General features: G+C 41.6%; 1 protein-coding gene across 1 annotated transcript in view; it reads left to right on the top strand.

Annotated features, from left to right (window-relative positions):
* Positions 1-18388, top strand: part of MBD2 (methyl-CpG binding domain protein 2) — a 69800-nt gene extending 51412 nt beyond the window's left edge. Inside the window, exons 4-7 of the mRNA XM_059894362.1 lie at positions 8350-8440; positions 9737-9914; positions 14085-14223; positions 17914-18388. Coding sequence (XP_059750345.1) covers positions 8350-8440; positions 9737-9914; positions 14085-14211 — 396 coding nt within the window. The 3' untranslated portion in view covers positions 14212-14223; positions 17914-18388. The remainder of the gene's footprint in view (positions 1-8349; positions 8441-9736; positions 9915-14084; positions 14224-17913) is intronic.
* Positions 18389-23108: the final 4720 nt, after the last annotated feature.

The following is a 23108-nucleotide window of genomic DNA, read 5'->3' as shown; positions in this document are numbered from 1 at the left end:
AGACATTTTGGCTGTCACAACTGGGGTGGTGCTACTCGTATCTAGTGGGTGTAGGCCAAGGATGTCGCTAAACATTGAGAACCAAGAATTATCCAACTTGAAACGTCAATAATGCCAAGATTGAGAAACTCGGCGCTAGGCTACTGCTACTGGTTTGAGTTTTTTGCCTTCTTGCTTCACTGAGGAACAGAAATGTCATTTGTTTCCAGTTTCTTTTCTACCTTCTGTTCTTGAAACAAGCTTATAGCCTTTTGAGGTTTCTCTGAGGGCTCTACTATCATCACAAGATGGAAATAGATGGAGTAAAAATAACAAGAAAATTACAGTTTCAGGAAATCTTAATGAAAAGCTTCCATGTTATCCACTGTCCTTTAAATAGAACAAAATTCTCATCGCTCTTTAGGCTTCTGTCCTTCTTCCCCGTTATGATTTCCTCCTTCCCTGGGCTTCTCTTCTTCCTAGCGTACAGCTCACTCACAGAGGCTTTGGCAGGGGTCCTCGCTCCAGTCTTCCAAATGAGGAGTGACAAGAGGGAAGAGAAATCCTTGGGCTGTTTTGACGCGGAGTGAGGGGAAGTTTCCTTTGTTATTGCATAGATCCGGCCAGAACAATTTTCTGTTGCCCTGCTACTTTTAAGGAATTCACAGAATGAGATTATACCACAGCGTTTCCCTAAGTACTGCTGCACGGCACGGGGGTCTCCTGTCTCTGCTGGTCTCTCCTCCTTTCTACCCGGCACGTAGTTACCATCCCTCTGGCTCCCTGGGCGTGTGACCTGAGCAGTTCCTTACTAGGGCCCGTGCCTGGTCACATGCTGTGCTGTCATCATGAAATAGTCTTAATAACTTTCGGGACAAGAGCCTCACATTTTCATTTTGTACTGGGCCTTGCAAACTGTGTAGCTCTCCTGCTTACCAGAGTTCTCCCAGCCAACCTTGGGCCCCGGAGGGGCGCAGACTGGCTTGGATGAAAAAAGGAAGGGGAAGGGTTTTAAGATACTTCGAGTAGCAAGAAAGCCCCCCCCCCCACCGCTGAAAATCTGGGCAGGACTACCAGACTGGAATGCACGTCTCAGTCTTCCTTTGTAAATACGTACCTTTCAGAGCTGACTCTTTCTGCTGTGTTTATATTTGTTAATTTTAATAAGATGACCAATTACTTACTAGGTACTATTGTGTGATAAAACAGTGTGCTAGACGCCGTGGGTAAAACTAAGTAGTAAACTGATATTTGCTCTCTATGGGTTATCTTCAAGTGTTTATAAAACCTCTTCATGTAGTGTCCATGACCATTTGAGATTGTTTTTATTGTCCCATTCCATAGGGTAGGAAGCTGAAACAGGCTATGTTACTTGTCTAAGTTTATAAAGCTAGTAAATGACAAAGAATGGATTTGAACCTAGGTCGGTCTGACTCTGAAGGCCAGTCCCGTTCACTCAGCTACTCAGAAGTTCAATCTTCCTACTGTCCAGTTGACTCTCAAGTTGAGGTCATGAGCATACACTGGAGGTCAATTTCTTTTAATCAGTGAATTCTTTTAAAACACTACACAGTGCTTTTCAAATTAAATATAATGGTGGATGAAAATGTGTATTTGATCTAGATGCTTTTCCTTGTGTTCATGAGAAATAGATATTCGCATAAGTAACCAAAAATAGTACTCTTACAGAAAAAACTCAAAAGTCTTCCAATTCTATAAACTTCGTAAATCACTCCGTCTCTCCTGTTTTATGAAACATCCATTGGAGCTAACACTCCATTGTTAGTGTGACTTATCTGAAAGAGTTTTCTTGGAGTACGGGTTTCTGTCTTTAATTTTTATCCACCAAATAAAAAATGTGGTGTTCAATGTCATCGATATTTGCAATTAATTCTAAGAAAGCTAATTTGTAGAGAATATATTTTATACCAATTCTTTGGTTTTTATCATGTGAGCTACCCCACATTATGGTTTGGTATCATCTTTTTTTTTTTTTTTAATATTTATTTATTTTGGGGACTTCCCTGGTGGCGCAGTGGTTAAGAATCCATCCTCCAGTGCAGGGGACATGGGTTCGAGCCCTGGTCTGGGAAGATCCCACATGCCGTGGAGCAACTAAGCCCGTGCGCCACAACTACTGAGCCTGTGCTCTAGAGCCCGTGAGCCACAACTACTGAAGCCCGCACTCTAGAGCCCAAGAGCCACAACTACTGAGCCTGCGTGCCTAGAGCCCATGCTCCTCAACAAGAGAAGCCACTGCAATGAGAAGCCTGTGCACCACATTGAAGAGTAGCCCCCGCTCGCCGCAACTAGAGAAAGCCTGCGTGCAGCAACAAAGACCCAACGCAGCCAAAAATAAATAAATAGATAGATAGATAAATAAAAATTAAAAAAAAAAAAAAAATATATATATTTATTTGGATGCGCTGGGTCTTAGTTGCAGCAGGCGGGCTCCTTAGTTGCGGCTCATCAGCTCCTTAGTTGTGGCATGCGAACTCCTAGTTGTGACATGCATGTGGGATCTAGTTCCCTGACCGGGATCGAACCCGGGCCCCCTGCATTGGGAGCGCAGAGTCTTAGCCACTGCACCGCCAGGGATGTCCCTTGATATCATCTTGAAACCCTGTGCCAGCTTTAGCCAAAATACATTACACGGCCAGGCCTCTTAATTCTACATGAGGAGGAGGCAGGTGTCGGCACCAGTCACCTACAGTGGGCAGTTTACACAGCATTACTTAGTAGGTGAATGGATTAAGAGCAACTTGACAATTTTCTTAGCAGTTACTGATCTTTCATCTGCCTTTGATTTCATGACTACAAGGGTCTCAGGCCTGTTACTATTAACACAGAGCCGTGCATGTAAATGCTCTTCCAGAGCTTTTACTGTTAAGATCAGGACTGTTTAATCACACTGACCTGAGTGTTAATTCCAGCCGCACCACTGACTAGTTGTGCACCTTTGGTGAGTTACTGTAGGCGGGACCAATGATGTCTTCTTCAAAATGCTGTAGGAAAGACTAACCGAATTAGTGTTATGTAAAGCCCTGAGCACAGCGCCAGGCTGAAGGAAAGGGCCCGGTGGGTAAGTGGGAGTTGTCGTCCTCCTTCTCCTCCTCCTCCTCCTCCTATTCCACCAAGAGAATATGCCTGGGCATAAACAGAACTTTGGGCAAGCCCTTTTTCTGTTTACACCTAAATAATTTGCTATACTCTTAAATATACTTTGACACACGTCCTCCTGCAGTGAAAAATAGAAAGGCAAATATCTTCCTCCTGTTCTCTGTGAGGAGAGAATAGCATGATGTGTTTTTTATCTTCTGGTAGAATCAGGAATAACTCGGGGGGTCTCAGTGATCAGTGTACACAGCCCTGTGTGTGTACTGCCGTTCTCTCAGCACAGACCAGACCAGCCTTTTTCAAACTGAGATCCCCGGCCTGCATCAGAATCACCTAAGACACTGGTTAAAAAAATAAAATAAAAGCCAGCTCTCTAACCCCAGACCTACTGAACAGAATCTCTGGGGCTGAGGTCTTAGAACATGCATATAAAATAAGCCACCCTGGTTATTCTTGTGTATAAAAAACATTTAGAAATACTGGCCCATACTCTCCGTCTCACTCCCCTGCCTTTGCTTAAGCTATTTCCTTGGCTTGGAGTAGTCTTTCCTCTTCTATAGAGTTCTTATACATTTTTTGAATGCTACCTCTTCCTAAAAGCCCTTCCAGATTCTCCCAAATTGAAGTTAATTTTGTATCTTCATTATTGCAATTATTACAGTCTACCTCATAGAGTTTTGCTAGTTTTTTACCAAACAGTAAGCAGCTAGAGGGCAGTGATTGCCTGATTGCCAGTTATCCTAATAACTATCCCTGGTGCCCAGCAAAATGCTTTGTGTATAATGGGCACTAAAAGAGTATCTGTAATTTGGATTGATTCTCTACTGCTTTTTTCCAATAAAACCTTCTGTTCTGACTTCCTCCGAAGAGCACAAATCCCTTCAGAGTACGTATTATTAAGCTCAGGGTGACGGAGGACAGTCCTCATAAACATGATCAACCTTAGTTCCCAGCACATCAGAATTGGGATGTGTGTTTGTGTATGATACGAAGAATTGTTTGACATCCCCGTTTCTTCCTCGTCCTCATCTTTGGATACCATTTGTAAGGCGCATTGAAAGAGTCTGCCAAAGTCCCAGTTAAATCTGCAGCCATTGAAAAAATAAAATGATACGGTTGTATTCTGGGTTGGTTTTACTTTTAGGAAACAGATTTGATCGTATGAAGCAGCTTTTATAACACATCATCATGCTTGTCCTCTGGGACTCTATAAGATAGATAAAGCACTTGCAGCTCTGCTTCCACTGATGTCATAGAGGTATTTCCTACATTCATGTGAGGAGCAAAGGTGTAGAGATGAACTCCACTTTCTAGTAAGATGGTTTCTCCAAAGCTGCACTGTCCCTGTCAGTGATATTTTAGGCACTTTTTTTGGTTTTGGACGACTTTTAATCCCATCTTGTGCTTCTCTATCAACTGGCTTGTTGGATAGGGCATTGCCCAGATCGTTGGCAATATAAAGTGATGCACACATGGGACCTATCCAGTTCTTTTATATACTGGAGGGTGACAAAGAAAACATGATATTAGAGGAGGGTCTGATTAATGGGGATTAGAAAGGGATGTAGTAACTGAGAGTGATAGCACGTTAGGGAGTTTCTCCAGATATTAGATCCTTAAAAGTATTACATTGATTATTTGACCTCACACAAGGCAGCAAGGTTAAGCCGTGAAAACTATTGGATTTGGCAGGTGCAATCAGATTTTCATTGGGTAGATTAGGATTTATGAAAGCAATAGTGTTCATGAAAGTATGGTGGACAAGACAGCTATCCTAGTGGGGAACTCCTTACAAATTTAGGGAGATTCATCTTTTCGATATTTCTGTCTTTAGATTTCTAATGGAAATGCAATAAAAAGAACTTCAGATGACCACAGTTAATCACCTAGTAAACACATGGAACACATAAATGAGTAGAGTAGATCAGAAATTTTAATTTCAGGCAGAGGAAGACCTCTCCCTTTTCCTGCACCCTTCCAAAGCATTCAGGGCTATAAAGTGACCAGAGATACCGAGAAAAGGTCACTGAACTTGGTGAGAGGAGCTGACTAAGTTTTACAGTAAATTTAATGGAAATTCATGGCATAGGGGGTGGGGTAATAAAGTTGAACTGGGCCTGGGAGAATGGAGATAGTGCATGTTGATCATTCCTTGAGCAATTGGCTTGGGAAAAAAAAATGGTAATTGTATCAGCGGGATAAAGTTTATGTTTATAAAAAAAAAACCAGAGAGTACAATTCCAGCACCCCAAGGAATTCCCTTGCGCTAACCCCTTGCAGTGAGACCTTCCCTCCACCCCTAATCCCTGGCAACCATCCCTATAGTTTTTTTCTTTTTTAGGATGTCATATAAATTCAGTCATACAATATGTAAAAGACTGGACTCCTTCACTTAGCATAATGCCTGCTCAGTGTAAATTTTTTTTTTTTAATAATTAATTTATTTATTTTTGGCTGTGTTGGGTCTTCGTTTCTGTGCGAGGGCTTTCTCTAGTTGCGGCAAGTGGGGGCCACTCTTCATCGCGATGCGCGGGCCTCTCACTGTCGCGGCCTCTCTTGTTGCGGAGCACAGGCTCCAGACGCGCAGGCTCAGTAGTTGTGGCTCACGGGCCTAGTTGCTCCACGGCATGTGGGATCTTCCCAGACCAGGGCGCACGAACCCGTGTTCCCTGCATTGGCAGGCAGATTCTCAACCACTGCGCCACCAGGGAAGCCCCCAGTGTAAATTTTAAACATATTTTAAAGTACAAAGAATCCCCCCTCTCCAAAACAAAACAAGTAGGACCCGGAGAAGATGGGTGTAGAGAAAGTGAGTTAGGGACGTATTGAAGTGTAAACAGACACCTAGCTCGTGAAGATGGCTCCAGTCCTCATGGAACCTAGGCAAGTTTGTTCGCTTTGAACGCATGGTGGACAGAATGGAGAGGATGGCAGTGGTACCCTTGACCAGTTAAATATTTTCTTTTCTTAAACTAGCCTCCTTTCCTGCTCTGAACTTTCCCACTACCTCCCTACTTCTCGGGGTGGGGTGGGGGGTAGGGGCAGGGAGAAATACACACATACACACTTATACATTCATAAATACATGTATCTCCATTTTCACGGCATAAGCATTTCATTTATAAAGAGCTCATCAACCTTTCAGTTTCAACTTCACATTTAGTTGAGGGCTATCAGATGACGCGTAGTGGTACCAGGATTTGTAATTTAGAGCTGTACGCTTGTTTCTCAATCCAAGATTTATTTTGCAAAATTTTTCTTTCTAAATTTTTGTTTTCCTTCAAATTAATAGGAATTTAAACATTAAAAATTATAGAGGGTAAACAATTTAACTTTTGCTATCTAGAATTGGAATTTTTAGATGTAATTTGTTAGTAATCATCTCTGTACAAGGTTTTCAAACTTGGTTTTTGGCAGTGTTATTTTTACAGATTATATATATATATAATTTTATTATAAAAGCACTTATTAATCTCATATTCACTGACTCCCTCTGTATGCTTTTTCATTAGGAATTAACTGCACTTTCGTTTTTCTTGTTTTTTTTCCTGTAGTTTTGATATTCAAAGCATAGATGATTGTTATTTCCCCAAAGAGGAAAAGCAGGCAGACTTTCTTGGGACATTTATCACATTCATTAATTATTACCTTCACCTAACTATTTTTCTCATGACGGTTGATATATTCATGTCCTCATATGTGTTGACCACATATTCTGCTGCTGATGTAATTTGTGTGGAGATACAAGGAGCTGTTAACCATATACCAGAGGTCTTCAAAGGACAGTGAAGCAGGTTACTCTTGGTGCTAGCATTGTGGTTATTACATAATCTAACATATTATTGTTCTGCCATAAATAGAAGTATTTTACTGTATCTTTTCATTTGTCTGGAAGGTGATTATTTGATACTTTTCATATATCCTGAAGTTAGAATATAAGCCTGAAAAGCCCTCAGAGTGGTCAAAATTTGTTAAAAGTAAATGTAATGAACCTTATTCCTACTCTGTGACAGGTGTTTACATATATTGCTTTATTTAATCTCCACAGTAATCTTATGTGATAGTCATTGCTGCCACATTTTACAGAAGAGGAAATTGAAACTTCGGAGGTTATAGAACTTGTCCAGGGTCATACATCTATCTATATATAGCTGGGCTCTCAACTTGGGTTTGTGTGTCCCTCAAGATCCTGATTCTGAGTCCATTTACCCCCACATTCAGTCATTCACACAAATATTTTTTCATTATTTACCACGTGACAGGCCCTGGGTATCCAGGGTTAAAGACAGGTATATCGAATCCTGAGGAATTCCTTTATCTGTTTATTGGACTGTAGTAAATATGAAACAGACTAGAAAAGAGATGAGGCTTAAGGACAAAGACACTGTCTATCTTATCTACTGTTGCATCCACAGGACAAGCACAGCACATAGTAGGAGCTCAATAAATACATGTCGAATGGATGAATGATATGAGTGAGAAGTAATAGCCAACTAGGAGAGAGAACTAAGTGTAGGAAGGGTATAAAATCAAACAGAACTGTCCTGGACCATTTAGTGTTTGAATAAGCAATTGCGTACCTCACTAGCCCCAGAGGGTGTGAAGAGACTTCAGTGTGCTCACTGGTGCCAGAAGGATGACCTGGGGCCCCCGAGTGGCTAAGGCGACCCAGGCTCTGTGCAACAGGAAGAGAGTCACTCATGAACATTACATCCTGTTTAAAAAGCAAGGTAGTATGTAAGACATTTTAGGAAAGTTTCCATTAAAAAATGGCCCTTTTCCCCTTAAAGTATGCTAAAGGGCTGAACTTCAGTGTCTTGGAAAAATCACATAGGTGGAGGAGTTATTTCCCAAACAATATTGGATTAAGAGGTATTACATAATATAGTTTTTCTCTTTCCTGGTAAATTATAACATTAAATTTTCATGCCAAATGAATCTTTAAAAAATTCAAGTTATACTCTTTGGAAGATACCTTATAAAGGACTATATATAGTACATGGCACATAACAATCTATTGTATGTAACAAGTGAATAGGTTGCATAGAATAACAGAAGTTTTTGAGTCATATAACTTGAAAGAATTATGATGTGTTGAAGTCATGCTTGGAATATCATTTAGCTTTTTGTAAGGAAAAAGTGGGGAAATTAGGAAACTACTGAAATGATTTCAATTTCATTATTCAACAGCATCGATGCGCTACTTTCTTGTCCCAAGAATGTATCTATTAACCGTGATGTTTTACCTTACAGCTTTTCTGGGAGAAGAGGCTACAAGGACTTAGTGCATCAGATGTAACTGAACAAATTATAAAAACCATGGAACTACCTAAAGGTCTTCAAGGTATTATCCAAGTTCAGTTGAGCAGTACCTACTACGTGCCAGGCTCTGTGTTAGGTGCAGTGGAGTCAGACCTGATTGAGACAAGTCTTTGCTTTGGGGACTGTACGCCTTGCTGGATGAGGTACCTCTTGGGTTTTAGTAAACCCAGAGGAAATGTACCTGAAAAGCTTGTATGTTGCAGGGATGCGTCGGGGCAGCGTCTTACTTAAGATGTTTTTCTGCGTGTACATTTTGGCTTTAGGTTAGTTGGGTACATCATGTAAATTAACCCATGTGCTGCTTTTAGAACCAAATGCAGCTGAATGACAGAATGTCTCAAGCTTCCTGCTCAAAGCAGCATCTGGCCCCAGCACATGCTCTTATCAAAAGAGCGGCCAACAGCTCTCCTTCTGCCCCTCCCTCCACAAACTGCTGCTGCAAGTAGCAGTGGGAGCAGATGCCCGTTGGTCCAGGGAGAGGAGTGAGTGGGATCTGGGGTGGAGACCTCAGCTGCTGGTGTGCTTGTCATATCATAGGTTAATTCCAACTTGTAGAGAAGCATTATTTTTCAAGTATTAGAACTTTGGCTTCTAAAACTTGATACATTGTGGATTGCTCAAAAATCCTCATAATTCATGGTTAGAATATTGCCTCATCCCTCTATGCTCTTGGAAATTATTGCTTTAACTGGTTTAACAAGTTTAGGACTTTAAGCAATGCACTTAAATATAGCCACGGTTCCAGTCTCCTACATGTAGTCAAGGTGTGCAATTATTAATTCTGTTAATTTGGATATTTCGTTAGGTATTTGAAAAAGCTGTTAAAGGTGCAGGTACAGCATACTTGCATTGGCTTTTCCTTTGAAATCCCTACACAAAAAAGATAAGTTTTGAGATATGGCTAGAAATGAATGTTAAACAGCTACAGGGGAAACTATTCCAGGATCCTAGGGACACATTAATAGGGATACTGGAGTGTAATATGACCTTAGAAGGGACTTAGATCATTAACATAATTGAACTTGCTTGTGGAAATGTAGCCAACTTTTAAAAAGTTTAATACTTTGGAAAATGTATTTTTAAGTTATGTTAAAGTTTTATTATAATACTCAGGTATTTTGTTACTGTTTCTTTAATGTTAGTTCTTTGGTGTATAATAACTAAATAGACATGCTATTATCCTTTGCTGCTTTGGCTTGTGTCAGTTTTAAATAGCTGATCCCAAATGAATATAAAGATATCAGTTGTTTTAGGTTACATAAGGTTTGCTCAGCACATCTAGAAATTTCCTTTAACTCATATATGTTTCTAATTGCAGGAGTTGGTCCAGGTAGTAATGATGAGACCCTTTTATCTGCTGTTGCCAGTGCTTTGCACACAAGCTCTGCACCGATCACAGGGCAAGTCTCCGCTGCTGTGGAAAAGAACCCCGCTGTTTGGCTTAACACATCTCAACCCCTCTGCAAGGCTTTCATTGTCACAGATGAAGACATTAGGTAAGGCAGCTTAACATGACTTCAAAAGCTTGTCTTTTACACTTGTTACATTTTATACTGCCTGTTAGGTTCCGTGGCACATCTAGTAAGTGATGAATCAATCAGAAAGTTATACTTTTTTTTTTTTTTTTTACAGAGCTTTTGTGAAACTAATGAAAGGTGATAGAGAACGTTTAAAACAAATACATGCTTGAAAAAGGCAGCAGTGCTTTGTATAAGGCATATCATCACGATGATGTCCAAAGGACAGATCAGTTGTACTCTCTCCACATCATTTTTGCAGTGTCTTATGAAATCTGGGGTTCTGCCTTTCTGCTCTAAGAACCCCTTCATTCAGTTATGCCTTTTGTGATCGCTGACTGCATTGGTTTGTCTGCAGTAGCAGATCATTGCCGTGCTACTTTAAGTTTGGTTGTGTTTTCAAAATTCAGTTTACTTATCTTGATTATATTTACCTCACTTAAGCTCAATTTAGAGATTTATTTATCTCTACTTCAACTTGTTTCAAGTAAAGATTTAAGGTGGCTCCAAAGACACACACACACACACACACACATGCACAGACACACACAGAGAGACACACACACACACACACACCACAGTGAAGCCAGATAAGAAGCAAATGAGAAGAAAGACAAAGCAAAGCGTAATGAAACAGAGCCAGGAATGAGGAGCGGACACAAGTGCATCTGTTAACATCTTTCACTCTTTCTAAGGCTGGGCCACAAATTAGGTTTTTAGCAGCAAATTTTGAAAGGAAGACATATAGCTCAGATTGATAATGCCCAAGGAGTATAAGCAAACCATTGCTCAGGAGAAACAAAACTATTCCAGATATTTAAGACCACAAAGAAATTCTTATATGGGATTTATGAACTTCAGTATTATTACTCTAGAATGATTGTGTAGTATACTGTATTTTCTTTAAATATAGGGCAGTGTGTACACTTCACTATTTCTGTCCTCTGAATGTAAACCAGAAAGCTTTACTGGAGTATTATTCCTAAACCAAACCAGCAGAAGGCACTTTTGAATTAAAAAACATGTATTATATTTGTATTTTTTTTTCTAAATCCATGGAAGTTGGCATGAGAATGTTTTTAAATGCCTGAGTCTAGCTAGGTTTATGATTGGAAAGCCGTTCCTGGGTTTTAAAGTAGTTCCTTTTGCAAAGATGTAGAATGGTTCAAAGTTGCGTTCAGATGCCTTTATTACATAGAATTTACGATCAGTGTTATTTTCTTAAGAAAAACAAAATGTAAAATCAAGGAAAGGAATCAACTTGCTCTTTGGACAATTCTTACCTTTGAGGAAGGAAATTACTCAGGAGACAAGTTCCTATCTGTCTTGGAATGAGTACCCAGTTAATCAGCAGGGATTCCGCTAGGTCATTATGGGGGTTGACTGAGGTTCTCTGAGTGATGTCATGGGAATGCTGACAGCTTCAACATCAGATCTTTTGACAGTGGAGGAAGCTGTCTCAAAGCCAGACCTGGATGCTTTCCTTTTAGGGTAAACTTGTCTAACAAATTGTCCATTTGATTTCATTGTCATAACAAATTATTAAGCAAACATGTCTTGTTGAATTAGTACAGGTTCAAAACACATGACTGCAAATGGAATTGTTACCCTTTCTCCAATTGGATAGCCAGTAATCTGTTTGTATTAAACCTTCAACTAAGAATCTCAACATTAAGCATATATATTTTCATCAGTCTTGATGCTATTTTCACCCACGGGTGTATTTGTTTTCTAATACTGAGTAACAAGTTCTCACAAACCTCACAGCTTAAAACAATACCTGTTTATAGCTCTCAGTTCAGTAGGTCGGAAGTCTGGGACAGGCATGACTGGATTCCCTCCCTGGGGTCTTACAAAGCTGAAATCAAAGTGTCAGTGGAACCGCAGGCCTTCTGGAGCTTGGGCTCCTCCTAAGTTTGTTGCAGAATTCATTTCTTTGCAGTTGTAAGAATGAAGCGCCCGTTCTCTTGCTGGCTGTGGGGTGAGGCAGTTCACAGCGGTTAAAGGCTACCAGCATTTCCTTGCCCCATGGCTCCCTTCACATCCCCTCTCCTGCTTCTTTCTGGAAGGGCCCAGCCCCTTTTAAAGCCTCTTCTTATTAGATCAGGCCCTCTGTGATAATCCCTTTTGATTAACTCAAGGTCAGTTATTAGTAACCTAATCAGAGAATGATAGCTCAATCATATTCATAAGTTCTGCCTGCCCTTAGGGGAGAGAATTATACTAGGAATGTAAGCAGGGGCAGGTGGGGACATCTTGCGGACTGTGTTAGAATTCTGCCTACCACATCCAGCAGATGCTTTAATTTCAGTTTTCATAAATGTGGGAAGCAGTGCTCAAGACAAAAGAGAAGCAGTGGCCAATGTCAAGAGTTTCAGATATACTTCTCTAGCCAGAAGCACCATTCCTTCCATTTTCTTTGTCTTCCTAATGGGGTGACTTTAAGGCAGTTGTGTAGACTCTCATACTCTGTTACTAGGCATGAGAGACTGCCATGAGATTGATACGCCATTTATCATAAAGCTGGAGTCACTGAGCCAGAGGCAAGGCTATCTGTAGAAGAAATAAACATTGTGTTCTTCATGACTCTGCTCCACTGCATGAAAATCAGTTGAACTTCAGTTTCTGTTGATATGATTGAGGCTGCAGAGCCCGATTAATTCAGTGATAGATCCCCTCTTTTTGAAAATTCATTTAAAAGGTAGAAGTCCAAACCTTTTATCTCTTTGCGCTGTTTTTAGAGTTTAGTAAAGATGACGTCTAAAGTTACTGTGTTTACACAGTATATGTTAATTTTACTACCTTGGACATAGGCTCATGAGATAGAGAGACGTGGGGATAGTCTCATGAGATAGAGAGACGTGGGGACTAGACTACAGTAAACACGACTTTGCAACTGGTTGAGTGCCCAAGGGGTGAATACTCAGGGCATCTTAGTGGCGTCTTCTGGAACATTGCTCCTCTACCCTTCTGCTTTCCCAGGTTTGGGGCATTGTTACAATTTGTCTTCCTCAACTATTGATGAACTACTTCTTCTTTCAGTAGAGCCATCAGTATTCCTTGTTGCATCTCTTATTTGTCCCAGGGCTGCTCCGTCTCCCATTCTGTATCCATCCTAACCACCTTTCCTTTGGTCTCAGGAGGTGACTCGTCCTGTTTTCTAATCAAGGGGCTCATCCTCCGACCTGGGCCTTTGCCTCTCTCCCTTTCTTGCTTTTTTCTAAGTCTTTTACTTAGCCAGTCTTGTCCCTTCCCTTGTGTCTTCAACCATTGCCTCTCCACTGGGTTCTGGATGCGAGTTTCTATTTACCATCTTCATTTGCTAGAACTGTTTTAGGAATCCCTCTCTTGCCTTGTCAAGGAGCTAGTCTCCGTTTTTTTCCTGCTTTTTAAAGATGAATTGTATACCAATAGCCTCTCTTCCTGTGCTTTATTTTTCACCTAATGGTTCTGAACTTTTTTATGACTCGGTGTTACTAACTCTCACTTTTGAGGTTCCTTTAGAGTCCCCAAGACACAGGGAAACTTGTGGCATATTCTTAACCGACTCAGCTCACCTCGGTTCACGAGTCTTTTCATTCCCTGTCCTTGGTGTACAGGATCATGTGCTCTTGGTTCCTTCATGATGGCCTGCTCCCAGCAGGCTGGGGAACCCAGGGAGAACTCCAACTACCTTTCCCCTGACACAGCCAGAGAATGCCAACGAAATCCCAGCTCATCATGCCTCCACCTCCTCCATCTTTCTCAGTGCTTCACTGAGCAAATCTCTTTTCCTTCTTTATTTTCTGTATTCCTTCCCTGCTTTTAAGTTATTTCTAATTATCCTTTATAGAAAAAACCCTGAATCTTCACATATTTGAAGTTTGTGAAGTTGTAGAAAAGGTCACTGAAATAAATCTACTCCTGCCGGAATTCTCTGTGAGATGAGGGCTATCTGCCTGTCTGAATGTCCCTCTTTTGGACAAAGTTCATCCCCCATGTGACTTGGTTTTTTGAGGGTAGAAGCAACTTTTGCAAAGTCTAAGGAGAAGGAAATGTATGTTTCTCCGGAATTTTCATGACTTTGAAGTAAAGATAAACCATTTCGGTAGCTTCATTGTTCCAATACTTGCTAAATTATTAGTATCTTTTTACTCTGTTTTTAAAAAGGAAACAGGAAGAGCGAGTACAACAAGTACGTAAGAAATTGGAAGAAGCACTGATGGCAGACATCTTGTCACGAGCTGCTGATACGGAGGAGATGGGCATTGAAATGGACAGTGGAGATGAAGCCTAAGATTAGCATCAGGTAAAGCAACACCAGAGAGACGTGGAACTTAAGGTCTTTTATTTCCTTGCTTTTGCCCTCGTAGCCTGATTCAGCAGTGCCTACAAAGCCTTCTCCTCTGCGTATCTTGTGCATGTGCTGTTGTTTGGCCCCTTCTATATTTAAGGGCCATATAAGTGTGCATCCTTTTGTTCTCATTATGTGAAGATGTTCACACCCCTGCAGCCACTTGCAAGGCATCTGGTCTCCAAGGTGTCACCAGAGAAAAGCAGAAGAAGGAGGAAAGGACTCTGCCGGGGAGGGAGGAGCGGCTGGGGGAGATGAAGGCGCCATCGCCTCTACCACAGTAGCTCTCCTGGGGTCTGTTGTCCCCTCTGTAAAATTATGGTCACAAAGTAGGCAAAAATCCCTCCTTTTTCCCCTCCGTTTCTGTTCTCTCTAGCACAGACTTGATGCAGGGAGAATGAGAAGGACATTTTAAAGTATGATAAATAATTTACCTTAAAAAATACAAATAATGATCCTGTCCTGAACTCACGTAGGAGTCTCCCAGTCTCTGTTCCATCGGGTACATATTCTCTGTAGAGGATTACACTCCAATCCCCAAGGGTTTATGTGGCATCTTGCTTCCCAGCTTCTATCCTGCTTCGTTTTGGGGGCCATGTCTTTCTGCCACCCCCAAGCCAATTATTTATTTGCGTCCTTTGAAGGCAGAACTGAGCGGTGGGTGGTGGTGTTAGGAGGGAAAGAGAAAGGGATGGACCGAGAAGGAGAGCGAGCGGAGGGTGTGGGAGTTCTAACCCCGTGCTGGTCTTGGAGCCCTGTCTCTGCCCCTCACACCTCGTCCTGAGAGTCAGTCTTGCATTCAGTGCTGGGTCCTGGGGACGTCCCCGCGCCCACAGAACTTACCGTACAGTTGTATGAAACAAATGCTCACATAACTGTATGATCACCAGCTGTGATCAGTGCGATAAAGGAGAAATGAAGGTGCTGGGAGAGCTGCCGGCAGGGGAGCTAATGCGATGTGAGGGCCAACAGGACTCTGGGGACGTGGCATTTACGGTGAGCCTGAAAGGCGGGTAGGAGTGAGCAGAAGTTAGGGTGAAACGTGTTCTCATCAAAAGAAATATAAGGGACAACTCAGTTCCTTTGAGGACCAAAGGAAAGATCACTATGGTTGGAATGTAGGAAGTCTGGGGAGGGTTAGAAAGTGTGGAGATGAATCAGATCATGGTGAGCCTTGTGGATTCTTGTTAAGGATTTTGAGCTTTATCATTAAAACCACTGGGAATCCACTGAAGGCTTCGTAAAGTGATTAGATGTGCTTATTTACAAGATCCCCACGGCTGCTGCATGAAAAAGGATGTCCTTTCTAAGGAAAGCTTAGAAGCAGGGAGACCAGTTAGGAGGCTGCCGTAGTCCCGCAAGAGGTGATGGTGGCTTCACAAGGGTCTCGGCAGCGGATGTGGAGAAAAAGGGGAAAAGGCCGATTTGAGATGTATTTGGAGGTAGAATCGACTTGACCGGGTGACTGACCGTTAGGGAGGATGAGAGAGTGGGATGAATGACTCCAGGTGTTTTACTGGAGCCACTGGGTGGATGGGGAGGGGTCCTGTTTGGTAGAGGGTCATACTGAGGGTGTTGCATGCAGGGGGAATGAATTCATTGTTAACACAATCTTTCCTTCCCATCCGTGCTTTGTCTCAATTCAGGGAGTGGCCCATGCCACAGTGACACAGATCAGGTGATAATCACAGTGTCTTCCATTTACATAGTCAGTGACAGCAGCAACGTTTGGTCACACAGTTTCCTGACCACGCAGAACCTTTTAAATCGAGTTCAGTGCTATTTTAAGTGGTTTTGTTTTGTTTTCCATGTTGAGGACAGGAAGGTGCCGTGTTGACACTGAATCTTGTTTTCCACCCCGATCAGGATGTGTTTTATGGACTTTGATGAGCGTACTTAATGTGTGTGAAGTCTCTCAGAGGCAAGTCTGCAGCGTGCTTCTTTTCTCCAGAGACTTCAGTGCAGTGTGGGAATCTGGACCATTGCGCCTGCACCACATCAGAACTGACTCTGGGAAAGCCCTCTTCTTCTCCAGAGCTTTTTGTTGTTTTTCAGACTTTTTTCCTGAAAACAATTTAGAATAATCAAGGGTCATGTAGTTGAGGTTTTACGAGACCCTCACTTACTTTGCAGATTACTTTGCAGGTTGACGTCAGGGCAGCACCCTAATTTATGTAAGCGAGCCTGTGGTTAATGCACGAACAAACTAATTAAAGTTGAGGGATTAAAGTTTTAATATGTACTTAAAGAGTAGCCATCACTTTGTCATGTGCTAGGGAGAGATCTGCATTACGTGTATCATATTCTAAACTTCAGAATGGTATTATTAGACCAGGCCATTAGACTTGTAGGTTATGGAAGATTTAGATGTACTTCTTGATTATCAAAATTAAATTTACCTAAATCACTAATTTAGCCCCACGTACACCTAAAGTGTTTAATAAACCAGAGCACTGCCACATGACTTAATTAGGTGTTCATAATAACCTGTGGAATAGGTAGGACTTAGCTTGGCTAAAGGTGGGACATGGCCAAGTTCACATGGCTGCTAAGAGATGGAACCTGTAACATGCGGTTCTGTTTAGGTCTGTTCACTGCATTATGACATGGATGCTCTTTCTGATGGTCCTCATTAGCAAAATGGACCTTAATTTGTATGTATATATATATATATATATATTTGGCAGGTGCAGAGTTTAGGAAGCTGTCAGCAGAGGTGTAACTCCAAGTTTCGTGCAGTCGCAAGAAGAGATTTCAGCTCTTCTTCCTTAGTCACACGGCCCCTGGGGCTCAGCTGTGGTTTCAGCCCACCTCTGCATGTGTTTCTCCCGCCAGAATCTGCTCCAGAGATTGCCGGAACACAGGAGCCCGTCAGGGAGGATGGAGCTGAGGCTGTTATTGATCAGGGCGAGCAGGCGTGCGTGTGTGTGTGTGTGCATGTGTGTGTGTGAGTGTGTGTGTACACACACACCATCAATAACAGGTTGAGGTTTGCTGTGTTACTTAAGATTTTACACTCAAGAGGAGTGCCCAGGTTATCAAACATTTTAGGAGTGACTGCAAGAAGAAGATAACTATAAAAACAAAGGTGTTAAAACATTTAGCTATAAATGAGCTAGAGTATCAAATACATAAATAGTTGAATTGGCAATTGCACATTACCATTTCACCCAAGTTAAGCAGTAATAAAACTTCAGTACATTTCTGTCATCTGTAAATTCTGAGAAGTAAAATAAATTATTGTGAAATAAAATAAATCATTGTTAGAAATTTTCCTAAATCTTCTCAAGGTATGTTTGGATTTGGCTACGTCTATTATGTTTTCTTCATTTGTATGCCCTGTGATTTCTCTTTTTATGCTGATTTAATTAATGATAGAAAATATTTTCACAAGCATACAAAGGGGTACATATGATTTATTTGAAAATGAAGTGAGTATTAAGGGTTATTTTCAAAATAAAACACTTGAAACAATGAAGGGAAATGTTGAGCACTCTTTATGTACAAAGTGCTGTAACTAAACGCTATCAAGGCTCTAAAAATCCTATTCTAAGTGAAATTTGGCCTCTTAACTGCTTTTCCAGGTTTTGCTAACCTCACTTGAGAAATCACTGAATTACTTAAGTTTGTTTGTTTTTCTTACAGGTAACTTTCGACAGACTTTCCCCAAGAGAAAATTCCTAGAATTGAACAAAAACGTTTCCACTGGGTTTTGCCTGTAAGAAAAAAATGCACCCGAGCACATAGAGCTTTTTAATAGCACTAACCAATGCCTTTTTAGATGTATTTTTGATGTATATATCTATTATTCAAAAATGATGTTTATTTTGAGTCCCAGGACTTAAAATTAGCCTTTTGTAATATCTATCAAGCAGGACCCTGAAGATGAAGCTGAGCTTTTCATGCCAGGTGCAATCTACTGGAAATGTAGCACTTAACGTGAAATATTCGTCTCCCCCGCAATTTTAATATGAACGGATCAGGAGTACCAAATAAATTTCCCAATGAAAGCTTATTGTGACTTCACTGTATATAAACAGATTTTTATACTTTATTGAAAGAGGACACCTGTACATTCTTCCATCATCACTGTAAAGACAAATAAATGATTCTATTCACAGACTGATTGGAATTCTTTCTGTTAAGGAGCACACAATACATAGCCCCTCCTTAGGATTCCTGGTTCACATTCAACTGTGATCCCTGGGACTTAGGTTTGAAATGGAGGTAGTAGCAAATAGTTCATACATTTGCAGTATGCCTCTGGATATCATGAGAATTGCGCTGCTTTCACCAGAATTGTAAGTTGTCGTGTAGCATGGGTAATTTTTTTCCCCTTGCCTGTAACGAGTACTTTTGTTAGTTCTATAAAAATAAGGCATTTTCTTCCCTGGGGCGTGAGTTAGGTACACAGGTGCGCTTCAGATGTTACTGGAAGTCCGTATCTGTTTTTCTAGAACATTTTACATTTTCCAGTGCCTACTGGCTTACAGAGTTAACAGGTGCAGGTCAGACCCTTTGCCACAAAGAGAGGCATTTTTCTGGGCAGAGTTGCTTAATGAACCAGATTGTAATACTTTGCTAATTACTACCTGGCCTCCAAAGTATTAACATCTTTTTTTCTGTTGAAACTCACAAACGTTAACTTCATTACCAGTTAAATTCCTTGATATCTAATTACTAAAACTGGCATAGCATTGAGAAATGAGTTTTAAAAATCAAAACATACTTAAGGTAATCTGATGCCAAAAAAAGGAGGGAGTGGTTATAAGCAAATTTAAGTACATTTTGAGAAATAGAGCAAACATGTTATCTTTCTGTACGAAGGGTTTATGCACTTCTTAACTCTGAGTTCTTTCAAAATCAGACGCAGAATGATGCGATCAAGGACGTGACCAAACCCCTCTAAATGTCACTTGTACATTTTTTTATCACTACCTCCAGCACCCTTCCGGTTTCCGAGGAGGGGAGAGAAAAGAAAATAGTGAAAGCAATATGACTGGCTAGGTTTGAGCTGCTGTCTCTGCGGACCTTATGCAAAACTACCTAGATATCACCTTCTTGGAATTCCTGACTTACATGCAACTTTGATCTCTGGGCTTTAGGCCACCAGTTTCCACAGAGTAATCCTGCTGGCAAATAAGCAGAGATACTTGCAGACTCTGGGAAGACAAGTGGCAGAGGGTACCTGCTCTGGGCCCTTCCGACTGTCCCAGTTGGGGTGGCAGTGGGAAGTTACAATAATATTGATTTCTTTGTAAGAGCTATTACAACTAGTTAGAATGAATGTCCAAAGGCTTTGCTTAGACTCCTCAAAGTCACGAGTCTTCATTTGTAATCAAGCTTGGGGTAACTTCACCTTGGTGATCGTATGTTCTCTTCACAAAGCAATCCAACCAAGACGTACATGCCTTTATAAACAAATTTTGTAAAAGGAAAAACACACACGTGCAAAACTTTGATTTTTGTCGTTATATACATTGCTCAGGTAGAGAACAAGGTTTGAAAGCCGTTACATGGTGTCTAGCTGGGAACTATCCCATAAGTCCAGGTGTTCCCAGTATACCCGCGGGACATGTCCAAAAATAAATGCATCGTCTTATCCCCCAGACCTACCACCGTCTTGCATTCCCTAACTTGTGTAAAAGCAAATCATCTGATCCAGTTGCCTAAGGCAGAAGCCCAGGAGTGATCCCAGATGCCACTCTTCCCCTTGCCTCCAATATCCCATCAATCCTGTTAGAATTGTTAACCACATTTCTCACACCTTCATCTACATCTCTTCTCCTTTCCTGCAACCTCTGCCTCCTCTCCTCTCCTCTGCTCCTTCAGCGGCTTCCTTTTATTTTTCACCTGTCCCCTTTCCCTTCTTCCCTCTCCATCCCTCCTTTTTCTCCTCCATATAGTCATCAGAATGGTCCTGGAAGCAAATGTGACCTTATCATTTCCCTGCTTGAAATTCCTCACTTCTCCGTGTATGCAGTTTAGAATCATGCTTAATGAGCACTTTGAAATGGAGAGAACCTGTGTCTGAACCCTGGTTTTGCCATTTGTGTGACTTGTCAGGTTACTTAATGTCTTTGAGCCTGTTCGTCCTCAGTGAAATAGGAATAATAATACCTACCTCATAGAGTCGTTGTGAGGACTAAAGGAGATACTGTTTGTCAAGTGTTAGCACAGTGCCTGGCGCATAGTGAGGGCTCCTGTTGGAGCGGGCGCTCTTGCTATTATCTCTGCAGGTGTCATTTTATGTCACTTCCAAGAGGCATTCGCTGATAACCCTAACTACCCTCCACTTTATAAATACCCGCAATACTTTATTTTCTGCCTTGGCACTCTGTTTATTCCCTTTGTAGAAATCTTCTAAATCTGTATTTTATTTATTTGTTGACTTTTTGTCTGTCTATCTACTAGAATGTAAGCTCCGTGAGGGCAAGGATGTGTCTGTCTTGTTCCCTGTTATAACCCCAGCGCTTAGCCTAGTGCTTGGCACACAGTGAGCACTCAATAAGTGCGTGTTGAATAAATGGACGAATGATCAAAAGCCTCTTCACGATCTGATGCCCGCCTACTTGTCTAGCTCATCCTGCCACTGTCCCCACTGCACCTTCGGCTCAAGAAAAACCACATCACCTGCTCCTTTGAAGTGCCCCTTGGGCCTCTGTGCCTTTGCACCTGTCGTTCCCTTTGCCTGCCTGTCTACATGGCCAATTCCTGAGCACTGGTCAAGTCACAGCTCCCTCCTCTGTGAAGCTGTCCCTGGTTTCTCCAGGCAGATGTTCTTTTTCCCCTCTTCCAAATTCCCACTGCACTTTGTCAATACCTCCACGGAAGCACTTTACTGTATTGTATTGTAAATTTGTTTGGATGTCTGTTTCTACTTTTAGACTGTAAGCACAGTGAAAGCAGAGATTGCATCTTCTCATCCTCATGTCCCCAGAGCCTAGCGCTGTGCCTGGCACATAACAGTTTGTCAATAAATACTTGTTGAATGAATTAGTGAACAAAGCATCTTGCAGTTGGAAAAATCTTGCAAGACGTATGTATTATTACAGAAAGGGATGCCCCTGGCGGCTTCCGGGGTAGTTTTTTGTGCTAGAGAGGAGATCTAGAAAGCATTATGTAATCTCTTTGAATAGAAGATGACTTGTTTGAATTTCTAAAATAAGTTGAACAATATAGATCTTCATAAATGATTGCAAAAGATATCAAAAAGCTTTGTGATCCCTCAAATGCTACAAAGTCCAAAATAAATATTTGCACTATTAGTATTTCCATAGTAAATGCTATGCGAAAATGTACAGCAATAAATTTTGAAGCTTTAAAAATGTTTGTGTAAGTTATCTTCAATGACTTAATCTATGGAGAACATCTAGGACCTGTGTTTCCCAGACATAGGGGCTTCAGACTGGGGTTAGGGCCCCAAAGCTTTCAAGCTTATCCAGTGATACTGCTTTCATTTGTTACTGAGACAAATTGCTCAGTCATGCTGCTGGCATGTCTAGTGAACAGAAAGGTCTGGAAGTGTTCTCCACAGAATCAGGTGGTGGCCACACTTGACCTCGTGAGGACATAGCCTCCGAACCTCCACGAAGACTGTCATAGCTCCCTTGTCCTGCCCGCCTTCACTGCTGGGATGCATATGTGACCCTTATATGAAATCTACTTCAGTGGCTACCAAATCCACCTGCCGAGTCATCACATCAGTCAGAATAGCATTAGCTATGGGACTGCGAATCGCAGCAGTGGCTTATCAAACCTGCGTGTCTCAAAGGGTCTGGGGTGGACTTTAAAATTTCCAGTTGCATACTGATTTTTCCAGAAGGGCACATGTAAGTTACTCTGTCAATTATTTGGCTTTTGTTCTTATGACAGGAGGACACAAGTTTTTATTTCTTCTCATTTATATAGCATTTTATGATGTATAGAGCACGTTTACCTCCATGAATGGCATGTTTGAATTTCAAGCTACATATAAGGCATGTCATATACACATGCTATTACCCCCATTTAAGAGTTGAGGAATCTAAGAAGCAGACAGGTTAAATGACTGACTTACTCAAGCCGGTAAGGTGCAGAGAGGGGCATTTGCATGCAGAGGGCTTCTGTTTCTAGAACGCCATGCAACCTTCCAACACTCTTCTCCACTCACATCTGAAGCTGCCTTTCTCTCTGTGACAGAGAACAAAACAGTTTGGTTTATCAAGTACAGCGTGACTGTGGCCTGAAAGCTTACACAGGGCAGAGTGACTCTTTATGGGAAACTTGGTTCTTTTCAGTCTGAATAGTCAAAGCTTTTCCAGTGAATTCTTCTGCTGAGAAATCTTTACTAAGATTAATCTTTTATAAGAGGTGAGAAGAGGTGCAGCTTCTCAGTCGCAGAACATTGGGAGTTATTTTTATCTGAGGGGGTTAGCATTTTCTTTCTGCTGTAGTACTTTCTATTTTTTGCTTCATGAGCTTGATGCTGTGAGAAGTCTGGCATCAAGATGCAACTGGACCGCAGGGCCTGGGGAAGGGGCTGCAAAGTGGGGCACGTGCATCTAGGCCTTGTGTAAAGGCATTCAGTGGGGGTGGGAATGTTACCGAACCAAACTTGGGTCTGCCCACCCGAGCACAGTAAAGCCAATCTACTGACACCGGGTCTTGGTGAGGCAAAGTGCAGTGTTTATTGCAGGGTGCTAGACAAGGAGTCTAGGGCAGCTAGTGCTCAAAACACCCAAACTCCCTGATGGGTTTCAGCAAAGCACTTTTAAAGACAATGTCCCAGGGTATGTGATCAGCTTGTGCACAATTCTCTGATCTGTGGATGGTGAGGTAACAGGGCAGTGTCACAAGGG

Source organism: Balaenoptera ricei, chromosome 14 (genome assembly GCF_028023285.1).
Source record: "Balaenoptera ricei isolate mBalRic1 chromosome 14, mBalRic1.hap2, whole genome shotgun sequence".
In the NCBI taxonomy this organism is placed as follows: Eukaryota; Metazoa; Chordata; class Mammalia; order Artiodactyla; family Balaenopteridae; genus Balaenoptera; species Balaenoptera ricei.
This window is presented reverse-complemented; position numbering and strand designations above follow the sequence as displayed.